At 46.8% G+C, this 12,026-nt stretch overlaps 1 protein-coding gene across 1 annotated transcript in view; it reads right to left on the reverse strand.

Annotated features, from left to right (window-relative positions):
- The window catches only part of prdm5 (PR domain containing 5), a 36,588-nt gene that overhangs the window by 14,057 nt on the left and 10,505 nt on the right, over positions 1 to 12,026 (reverse strand). Inside the window, exons 13-14 of the mRNA XM_052073868.1 lie at positions 9,457 to 9,617; positions 4,348 to 4,441 (exon numbers count right to left, since the gene is read on the reverse strand). Coding sequence (XP_051929828.1) covers positions 4,348 to 4,441; positions 9,457 to 9,617 — 255 coding nt within the window. The remainder of the gene's footprint in view (positions 1 to 4,347; positions 4,442 to 9,456; positions 9,618 to 12,026) is intronic.

A 12,026-nucleotide genomic window follows, 5' to 3' on the forward strand; every position in this document is an offset into this window, starting at 1 on the left:
GGGCCAGCGCGGTCGCTTGCCAGAGCCCCCGGGGTGACTCAAACAATTTGCGGATCTGATTAAAATAGGTTTGCTTTTGCGACGGACATTGACGAAAAAAAGACGGAAAAAAAAAAAATCGCCGCAGTTTTATTTCATCTCTTCATTGTTAGCTTAGTGGCTCTTGACTGCTGTGTAATTCAGATTTGGTGGTGTATATTTGTAGATGGACAGCGTGGTGGGTAGTGGTTAGCGTGTTTGCCTCACACTCAACAGGTTACGGGTTTGAATCCGGGTTTCCCCCAAAACTTGTAAGGCTCATCAACTGCTCTACATCGTCTCTGGTGATCGTGCTTGTTTGTCTACTGCGGTTGACCGGCGACCAGTCCGGGGTGTGACCCGCCTCTCGCTTAAAAGTCAGCCGCAAAGGGCCCCCAGCTCCCAAACCCTGGGTCAGTTTGACCCCAGGAACATTTTCTCATTGAGGCATTTAACAGATGGGTTCAAATTATTTCTTAGTACCGGTACATTAATGCCGCATGCTGGGAAATGTGCGGGGGTCATTTTGACCCGTGAATAGTGTTGTTCCTGAACAACATAAGAGGAAAGTTAATTCTTGTTTCACTACATGAACTGCATACGTTTAAACATTCGCGGGTCGATTTGACTTCTCATAACAGAGTGGTAGTTTCCTTACGATTGCACATGAAGGTTGTTGTTTTCACATGCCCGGGTCAAAGTGACCCTGGAACAATGTTATTGGGAACTTTTCTGGAACAGTAACATGACTGCTGTTCCGTCCTTCCGTCTGATCATATTTGGGGTCAAATTGACCCGCTGATCTTATTGCTCTTCCCGACAGGACAGTTGAAGTTCTTTCGAACGACATAAAGTGCCCCTGTTCGAAACTTGCACGGGTCAATTTGACCCGGGATCCGCCGATATAAACTTAACTGGAGTTGGATGTCGCGGCTCACTACATTAACGGTGTTGATGTCACACTTTTCACAGTCTTTCTTCTTCTGTCTGAGAACAACGTGACCCTGTCGTGAGATCGCCGTTCCGGGAACCGCTTGCGCCTTTCACCGAAGCTTCGCACACAACAACAACACACAAAAATCTCCACCTATAGAACGAGGGGACAGATTTACAGGCAGTCGGGGTCACGGGTCGTCCGGCTGGATGCTTTCTTGGAGTGCTCTTTTCTCCCTTTTCTCCCTTTCTTTCTTTGAGGTGTCCCCCTCGGCTCCCACCCCTCCCCCCGGCATTCCTCGCTTTTGTTTATTCTACATAAATACAATCAGACCGGGGCCACACGGCTTTACATTCTCCACTGCCTAACACACAAACACGCACGTTTACAAAAGGAAGCCGTTGACAAAGATGGAGACCACACCGAGCGCGGGCAACACCTGAAGGCAGCCAACGAAGCGGAAGATCCGGGCTGTGACGTTTTGACACGGGGACTGCCACAAAAAGCATCCCACGGATCAGATCGTTTCCACCTGGAACTTTGGAGTGAGTCCAAAAGGTTCTCGGGTCAAGTTCCTGGAGTAAAAGTGAGTGTGAACTTCACAATCCCCTGACCTTGAGCTAGCTAGACTGTTTCACGCAGAGATCCTGCGATATCTGAGCGGTGGCCATAGGGTAAGGTGGGGCAAAACCATGATCAGAATCCAAAAACTGCACCCCCAGTGGAGGGAGGACAGAAGCACAGCTCCAGTTTGTGCTCCCTCTTATGTGTTCCAGTTGAAGGTCAAGCAGCAGCAATTTGGAGCAACTGGAGATGTTTAAGGGGGTGCTGCTGGCTGACTCCAAAGTGAAGTGCATGCCAGTCAAGTGCCGCCGTGTAAAAAATGGCTTCGCCATTTGCCAGCTGGCAGAGGTAGAAAAAACTGTTCCGGTCAGATATGTTCAGCGTTGGAGACCCTGAACCCGAAAGATCCCTGGACCTCTTAAAAGTTCTACCCCACAAGCAGTCAGTCCTCTTGTCGAGTTGGACAAATTACCACATTTCTGGACGTATTTACAACAGATGTTCCATATCCAAGGACGCCAACTTGAATGGCCTTCAGTGACATTTCAGCGCAATTTGTACATGGACGCACGGGCGTCGTGACGTCATTCAATGTCATTTCCGCTCGTTACGTTCCCCCGTCAATCATAACGAGCGGAACGATTTAAAAACCCTTTAAAAAGTCGCCGTATTACGGACTGGATGTTGTTTTTGCCCCGTGATTTGCATAAATCTGTCCTCTGATAGGGCGGCCCGGTAGTCCTGTGGTTAGCACATCGGCTTCACAGTGCAGAGGTACCGGGTTCGATTCCAGCTCCGGCCTCCCTGTGTGGAGTTTGCATGTTCTCCCCGGGCCTGCGTGGGTTTTCTCCGGGTGCTCCGGTTTCCTCCCACATTCCAAAAACATGCGTGGCAGGCTGATTGAACACTCTGAATTGTCCCTAGGTCTGAGTGTGAGTGCGAATGGTCGTTCGTTTCTGTGTGCCCTCTTCCCAGGCCTGCGTGGGTTTTCTCCGGGTGCTCCGGTTTCCTCCCACATTCCAAAAATATGCATGACAGGCTGATTGAACACTCTAAATTGTCCCTAGGTGTGAGTGTGAGCGTGGATGGTTGTTCGTCTCTGTGTGCCCTGCGATTGGCTGGCAAACGATTCAGGGTGTCCCCCGCCTACTGCCCGGAGACTGCTGGGATAGGCTCCAGCACCCCCCGCAACCCTAGTGAGGATCAAGCGGTCAGGAAGATGAATGAATGAATGAATGAATGTCCTCTGATAGGAATAAACTGACATCATTTGCCCCAACAAGGTAGGAGAGAACTCTGAGGAGAATAAATACAGGGGGGGGGGGGGGGGGGGGGGGGTTGGGAAGCCAAGTGTGTGTGTGTGTGTGCATGCGTGTGGTCATGCCAGGTCTCGGCAGCAGTCAGTTGGTAAGGAGATGCGCAGGAATGCGTAGCTTTCCAGTTTAAGGCCCTTTAATGAACATCCAAGTGCGCCATTGTGTCTGGTAGCCGTGTGTGCAGCGCATTTCGAGATCACGTTTGCAGGGGAAATCAACAGGAAAAAAAATACATCAAACTACTGGATGACTTTTCGGTCGCGGTTGCGTTCAACGCATTTTTTTTTTTAAGCTCTAAAAACGGGCGAATGTGAGCAGGAGATGCCATGGGGAAAAGTGTGCTGCGATTGTTGAGTTTGAGTTACTTTGATGAAAGCGTGTCAGGAAAACACATCTGGGAACTGTTTGAAATCGGTAAGTAATAATGCAGCCCGATTCCCGGAAAATATCAAATGAATATTAACCAGTCGCATTTTTCATGACTGCGCGTTTCCCCATTTCATCTTTTATAATTTTGTTCCATTTTAGGCCTCTCAGATCTTTCCTCTCTTGTCCTTCCAAAATATCTTTTTAACTTTGCTAAGCCACACCCACACCTGAAATTCAGACCGGCCAATCACAGAATGGCGCAGAAAAAAGAAACTTTAGCAACTTTCATTCATTCATTCATTCATCTTCCTAACCGCTTGATCCTCACTCGGGTCGCGGGGGGTGCTGGAGCCTATCCCAGCTGTCTCCGGGCAGTAGGCGGGGGACACCCTGAATCCGTTGCCAACCAATCGCAGGGCACACAGAGACGAACAACCATTCGCACTCACACTCACAATTTAGAGTGTTCAATCAGCCTGCCACGCATGTTTATGGAATGCGGGAGGAAACCGGAGCACCCGGAGAAAAGCCACGCAGGCCCGGGGAGAACATGCAAACTCCACACAGGGAGGCCGGAGCTGGAATCGAACCCGGTACCTCTGCACTGTGAAGCCCACGTGCTAACCACTGGACTTTGCTAACCGCCGCCCACTTTAGCAACTTTAAATGCAACAAATGCTTTTGACGTACTTTTTCAGTTTAAGATTTTGTGCTACACCCTTTTAATCTTTTACCATAATGAGGTACCGGGTGACCACTTCCTATTATAGTTTTATTCCATTGTTGATGCTTTGTACTTCTTCCTTTCGACATATTTGAGGTTTGCCAAGCCACACCCACCGATGATGTAGACCGCCACGAATGCTGAACGTATTCTCAGTATGCTTAGGTTTCATTTTTGCAGTAGCTTTAAAAAAAAATGTTTTAAAGACCTTTTAATTTCACATTTTTGCATTTCATAGCTTTTTTCGATTCTCTTTAAAGTTCTAAACATAGACAACCACAGCACGGCACAGAAAAAGCACTTGACTGCTTGTATTGGCTGTCGAAGAATGCTAAGTGCTGTTGTCGGCTCATTTATCGGAGCGCTACGGTTATGCGTGAGCTTTTAGCCAGCTAGGCTAACGGGGCTAGCATGAGACTGACCTGTGTGACTGCGGATGTGGACCCTCAGCGTGCCGTTGCTGGCAAACTTTTGTCCGCAGTACGGGCAAATCTTCTCCTTCTCGCCCGTGTGCGTCTGAAAAATAATCAGTTTGGCGTAAATACAATTTTTCGCCGCACTTGTGGATTCCAAAAGCGTGTAAACATCTACCGAATCCCTCTCTGGTTTCAATTTTTCAAGGGTAAGCAGTTTTACTGTACTTGAGTGTTATTTCGGGGTTTTTCGAAAAATATTTTTACAGGAGGCGAGCTGTCACTTCATCAACGTGTGCCTCTTATCGCCAGCCAACGTTTGAAAATCTCACATATGTTCTACTCGAGTATTACTTTGGTGCCAACTGGTGGTATGTTGGCATCAAGGGACGATGCTGAAGTGAACCGAGTAGCTCAAGTAGTGCTTTGTCATTATCTCGTCGCGTCTCGGAGCCAAGAAACAATATTAAAGCGAGTTCACGGGTTTGTTGTCATGTTTTTACACAATATAGCGCTATTTTATTTCTTGATTGGAACCCCCCCCCCCCTAAACAAGGTGGTGTTTGTGGGACGGAAAGCTTCAACGTCTGAATGACATTAGCAGCTCGTCACAGAATGAAATGAACTAAAGGTATCGCTGTGTCGAAAAATATTGCCCTGATGCAAGATGGAAACCTTAAGGCACCGAAGGTCACAGTGCACATGTGCTCTCATATCCTTTTTCTTCATCTCCCGACACCCCCCCCCCCCCCCATCGTGCTCGCCGAACCTTCCCGCAAACGCCTCGCCCCATCCAAACGCATGGCAAACCCCCCACACATGCTTGACGATCAAGCAAACATCGCCGGTGCTGCCGGTGCCTCGTAAACACTCGGAATGCGGGGAATTCACCGGAAACACATTTTACAGCCCGGGTATGGATGTGACTGCTCACGCAGCGTGCCTGTCATTTGCACCGCTGACACAGATGAGATAATCCGCCGCAAAACGTACAACGCGTGCATGTACTTGTAGCCAGACGGGAAAGTACCAGCTGGAACGCCAAGTCGTAAAAAAACTGTATAATGTGTGTGTTTTTTTTCCATGAAGAAACTCACATACTGTTAGTTATTAAACCATATAGAAACAACATTATTCGGTGCAATCTAAAGAATTATTGAACAGTGTTTGACATACATATATACATGTAAAGGCGGCCCGGTAGTCCAGTGGTTAGCACATCGGCTTCACAGTGCAGAGGTACCGGGTTCGATTCCAGCTCCGGCCACCCTGTGTGGAGTTTGCATGTTCTCCCCGGGCCTGCGTGGGTTTTCTCCGGGTGCTCCGGTTTCCTCCCACATTCCAAAAACATGCATGGCAGGCTGATTGAACACTCTAAAAATTGTCCCTAAGTGTGAGTGTGAGCGTGGATGGTTGTTCGTCTCTGTGTGCCCTGTGATTGGCTGGCAACCGATTCAGGGTGTCCCCCGCCTACTGCCCGAAGACAGCTGGGATAGGCTCCAGCACCCCCCGCGACCCTAGTGAGGATCAAGCGGCTCGGAAGATGAATGAATATATACATGGACACGGTCACCGCTCCTCATTCAAGCTGCCATACTATTAGTCTTCACAGAGGATAAAGAAGATATGCCTGTCAGTACTCTTACAAGGGTCTGTCTACAGGTGCTCCAGTGAGATACATCGACACGGATACTGCTGTAGATTGCAGGTTTTCTTGTCTGATCTTACAATTCTCTTTGTTTTATGTTTATTTTGATGTTAAACTTCAGCTAGGACTGTCATTAAAACAGCTTGCCGCGGGTTGTTATTCATTATCTGCCAAACTGTTACTTGTTGTGAAGTGACTTGAGTTCGCTGTCACCCAGCAGTGCTCTTATCTCAAAGTCAAAGTAAAAATAAAAAAAATCAATCAAATGATGGCTTGTATCGGGAAAAAAACTCCCAAGTAATCTGGTTTAAAATAATAGCCAACTAGATGTACCTGTGGCTAGAAAGCCATGTGTTGACAACAGCCTCTCAAAGTCATCTGTTTCCTTGTCGCCATCCGCAATCTCCTTGACAATCACGTCATGTTTTTATGGTTCAAAAAAATAAAATAAAAATAGAATATGCTGTATGTGGATCTTCAAAACCTGATGCAGGGTGGCAATTTTGTCAATTCATCCATTTTCCGAACCGCTTGATCCTCACTAGGGTCGCGGGGGGTGCTGGAGCCTATCCCAGCCGTCTTCGGACAGTAGGCGGGGGACACCCTGAATCGGTTGCCAGCCAATCGCAGGGCACACACAGACGAACAACCATTCGCACTCACACTCACACCTAGGGACAATTTAGAGTGTTCAATCAGCCTACCATGCATGTTTTTGGAATGTGGGAGGAAACCGGAGCACCCGGAGAAAACCCATGCAGGCCTGGGGAGAACATGCAAACTCCACACAGGGAGGCCGGAGCTGGAATTGAACCTGGTACCTCTGCACTGTGAAGCCGACGTGCTAACCACTGGACTACCGGGCCGCCCGCATTGTGTCAATTGATGACGATTTAACATTTTTATTCGCAATGGCCTTCTTCAGGAATTTTTAGTGTTACTCGGAACAGGGTGAGCCGAAATCGAGTTGAATAACGTAAATAAAAATCACCCTTAGAATAACCACCTAAATGTTGGTGTATTTTGAGTTGTGGCGCCAGAGCAAGAACTGCTATTGGTTTGGAAGGATTCCGGAGCACTTGGCAGCGTCAACACAACATCCTCCGACACTCGGCTTATTGATTACAAAATAGTTTCTGATGAAAAAATATCCACCACTAGCCCCGTTGCAGATTTTTTTTTTTTTTTTAAACCAGCTCCAGATCGACGACGGCCGGTTGAACTTTTGAAGACATTTTTCATTTGTACAAAGTCACTTGTCGGTTAAAACAATGATTGAAAGCCCAGGAAGGCCTCGCGTTCCAAGGCGAACGTTTCGGGAGACTAATGGCAGCGAGATCAAACTGGGAACGTGCGTCGGGCTGTTTGGCTTCACTCTTCGCCGCCATTACTTTTGATTTGCGTCAGGCCGGGCAAAACGCGACGCGGCGTAGAGAGTCTCAACGAACATGCCATTGAGAAACATTTGACATGGCAACGTTTGCAGCCAGCAGGTTGTCGTCTCGAGCGCCGGCACAACTTTGATCGCCTCGAGGACCAGCTGGTGGGAAGGCGCCGTTCTTTCAGAGCATTTTTTTTTTTATTCCTTAACCGGCGGAGACGTCGACATTATTTTCTTGTTGGATTTTCATCTATTGTTTGTTCTAATTTTAAATAATAATATGTGCATTATTCTTCTAGCGATGGTTTTTTTTGGTACATTTTTGTAAATTTTTCATTTCTATCATACAAAAAAAAAAGAAATTTCAACAAAATCATGCATTTCTTTATTTTTGTGTCTTATTATATGTTGGTCTATTTTTTCTAAGATGTGGTTTTATTCCATAAGTGGAATTTTTCTTTTTCCAAGTTCTTATGTTGTCCAATATATATATTTTTTGCTAATACACACACACACACACATAATAATATTTGTAAATTATTCATAAAATATATCGTCTGTGTATTTATCTAAAACTTTAGGCTTTTCCTAATACTTGATTTTGTTTTTTTAGAATTGTTCAGAAATTTTAAGGTAATTTTCCAGCTCATATTTCTGCATTTGTAATTTTTTTTTTTTTTTAAGTAAAAATATATTATTTGTATATGTCTTTTTTGGGGGGGGTATTGTATTTGTAAGGCTTTTCTTTTCTTTCTAACATCTGTGCAAAACGAGACAGGGCGAAGAGAGCCTCAGCGAACATGGCATTGATAAGTTTTTCGCATTATTTTCCACGGGGCAAAGTTTGCGGGCCAGCAGGTTGTCGTCTGCTGCGCTCGGCCCACTTTGATCCCGATCCGCGATCCCGCAGCGGCCTCCGCGGTCCCCACTGTTCGGAGACGGCACCCATTGGCCATGTGGCAAGAAGCCGCGGACAATTTCAATCTGGATGCACTTTGTCGGATCGGGGGGGGGCTGCTAATCAGTGGCTGGATCAGTTTTTGGGGCTCTGAAAGCCCGTCGAGCGCTTGGACGAGTTGTCGTTTTGAATCAGAGAAGAGATCAATTTCCAGTTTTTATAGGGGCCTCCCTTCCTAGGTGGAGACGGACGTTTCTTGACAGCCATCAACACCGTTGCGCTAACATTTACTTGTAAAGTCACTCATCTGGCCAAAGCGAACCATAAAAGCTGCTTGAGCGGCATCGCGCAAGACAGGAAGAAGCTGAAATCATCCCAGAGTCACATTAATGTCCAAAATAGAAATGCAAATAATGCCTAATATTGTGGTATTGTATAGTTTGGAATATTTTTCTCTTTTTGTCTAATATTGACTATTTTTGCCATGATATTCCGATTGTCTTTCTGTTTTTTTAATATACATTTGTGAATTGTTTTCTGGGAATATTGTACTCCTTATTTTAGTATTTTGGGGGGCTTTTTTTCTGATATTTTTTTCCTTTCATTCATTCATTCATCTTCCGAGCCGCTTGATCCTCACTAGGGTCGCGGGGGGTGCTGGAGCCTATCCCAACTGTCTTCGGGCAGTAGGCGGGGGACACCCTGAATCGGTTGCCAGCCAATCGCAGGGCACACAGAGACAAACAACCATCCGCGCTCACAATCACACCTAGGGACAATTTAGAGCGTCCAATCAGCCTGCCACGCATGTTTTTGGAATGTGGGAGGAAACCGGAGCACCCGGAGAAAACCCACGCAGGCCCGGGGAGAACATGCAAACTCCACACAGGGAGGCCGGAGCTGGAATCGAACCCGGTACCTCTGCACTGTGAAGCCAACGTGATAACCACTGGACTACCGGGCCGCCTTCTGGGAATATTGTACTCCTTATTTTAGTATTTTGGGGGGCTTTTTTTCTTATATTTTTTTCCAATTATTTAATTTTACTTGATTGTATTGTTGCTGATATTTTTCTAAAATTGTTGTACTCTTTGTCTAATATATCTTGGTTTTTTTTTCATGACATTTTTTTTTGTTTTTGTTTTTATTGATGCGAATCTATAAAACAAAGAGAAGTCGGCATCCTTTCACCTTCTTGTGGCTCTTGAGGACGGAGGGCGTGACGAAGGCCTTCTCGCACAGGTCGCACTTGTACTTCTTGTGGCCGTCGTGCACCACCTGGATGTGGACGTTGAGCGTGTCCTTGCGCTTGAAGGTGGCGTTGCACTGGTCGCACTTGAACGTCCGCTCACCTGCGGCGAGAGTGCGGCTTCTTTGTCAACAAAAGCTTCTCCCGGGCTCAATCTTTTGATTTTGCTCCCCCCCCCCCCCCCCACCCCAATTGCGCTGGAACAATTTGACACGGGCCATTACAGTGACGACAAAGAACAACGTTGAGCCAACTATAACGTCCTGTATTGTGTGTGATGTAAGTTTCAATTGAACATGTAATGGTTGTTTGACAGAAGAGAACTAAAAACAGAATGTAAACTGGGCCACAATCACATCTTTTGTTACATTCAGGAAGAGCAACAACGTCCCGGGGTCAAATTTACCGAGGCGGGCGTGTTTCACAACCAAATTAGTGAAAGTAGCAAGAAAAAGACTAGAGCCCTCCTGTTTCATTCTGTAACAGCGATAATGTAACTGGGTCAAAATGACCCATTGCATGATACAAAAGCGTCCTAAACCACCCAAAAATAAAATAAATTGATTGACTGTGTCACTTTGACGTGAGACTTCTGAAACATATTCGATAAATGCTAACATGCTAATTACTGTAACATCAAGTGTGCAAACAAGTGAAGTGATGTTCATTCATTCATTCATTCATCTTCCGAGCCGCCTGATCCTCACTAGGGTCGCGGGGGGTGCTGGAGCCTATCCCAGCTGTCTTCGGGCAGTAGGCGGGGGACACCCTGAATCGGTTGCTAGCCAATCGCAGTGCACACAGAAACGAACTACCATTCGCACTCACACTCACACCTAGGGACAATTTAGAGCGTCCAATCAGCCTGCCACGCATGTTTTTGGAATGTGGGAGGAAACCGGAGCACCCGGAGAAAACCCACGCAGGCCCGGGGAGAACATGCAAACTCCACACAGGGAGGCCGGAGCTGGAATCGAACCCGGTACCTCTGCACTGTGAAGCCGATGTGCTAACCACTGGACTACCGGGCCGCCCGGCAAGTGATGTATTTTCAATACATTGGTTTATAAACACTGTATTTGACCATACAAACAGTTTAATGCTTGACCTACTTTTGATTTATACATCGGGTGAAAAGCGGGCCGAAGTTGTGCCGCCGATTTTGGTGGACTTGATGATGTTGCAATTCGTTGGTAAATATGGCTGACAACATTGTGCATCAAAAACCCTCTGAATTACTGTGGAAATCAATTCATTGAATCCATTATTATCGTCATCATCTTTAATCTGCACCGCTCAAGTACAGAAATTGTGTTCCTGGCCAATTTTGACGCAGGCCAAGAATAGCTTCAGAATAATCGTCTATCTCAAATGATGGACCACTGATCTTTCCTAAATGTGTCAGTCTTATCATCACACAGCAAAATGACGCACTGCGTCTTTGTTATTCCATTTATCATGATTTTGTCAACAATGGGTGACGGATTTAATCAGTACCTTATTGAGCCACCGCAGTGACATCATCCACTGACACATTGCAGGAAGACTGCTATCATATCGCCCGCCTCTTTACACGGCCGTGGTGAGAAATGCCTCCGGCATTATCGCGTCTTTGTCACTTGTGACAATGCGGGCCGCACAAACCGATTTAGTCACCCAGCCGACAGCGAACACAATCTCTTGATGCTAAGCTAACAGATACGCGTGAGACCCTTTTTGCTGCCGTATGACCATGAATAAACGGGCATGGGGCACCACCGTGGGGAGAAACGAACGTCATCCATCTCCTTCTGCGTTTTCGCGGTGCGGGTTGTTGTTTTTCTATGTGTTAGCATAGCAACTGTGAGCATGTCAGCATTGTATCGAGTCTCGTTGGACACAACCAGAGGGTGAAACATAAAATCCTGATCAATCGGCCTCTGTGCTACATGTTAGCAAACTAAGTGTTAGCAAAGGGGGGCGGCCCGGTAAGTCCAGTGGTTAGCACGTCGGCTTCACAGTGCAGAGGTACCGGGTTCGATTCCAGCTCCGGCCTCCCTGTGTGGAGTTTGCATGTTCTCCCCGGGCCTGCGTGGGTTTTCTCCGGGTGCTCCGGTTTCCTCCCACATTCCAAAAATATGCATGGCAGGCTGATTGAACACTGTAAATTGTCCCTCGGTGTGAGTGTGAGTGTGGATGGTTGTTCCGTCTCTGTGTGCCCTGCGATTGGCTGGCAACCGATTCAGGGTGTTCCCCGCCTACTGCCCGGAGACAGCTGGGATAGGCTCCAGCACCCCCCGCGACCCTAGTGAGGATCAAGCGGTTAGGAAGATGGATGAATGAATGAATGTTAGCAAAGGGGTCCCACAGGTGTCCATTTTGAGGCCACTTTTCTTTATTTTCTATGTCGTAACATACAGTATGTGATAAAACATAGCTCCCAAAAAAAATGCACATTTTTCCATAAGAGTCCCCTTTTCTCCAGTTGACTAAGTATGGTGGTCTTTCTTTCCACAACGACATGCGCCTGAAT

This window comes from Hippocampus zosterae, chromosome 8, assembly GCF_025434085.1.
Source record: "Hippocampus zosterae strain Florida chromosome 8, ASM2543408v3, whole genome shotgun sequence".
Lineage (NCBI taxonomy): Eukaryota > Metazoa > Chordata > Actinopteri > Syngnathiformes > Syngnathidae > Hippocampus > Hippocampus zosterae.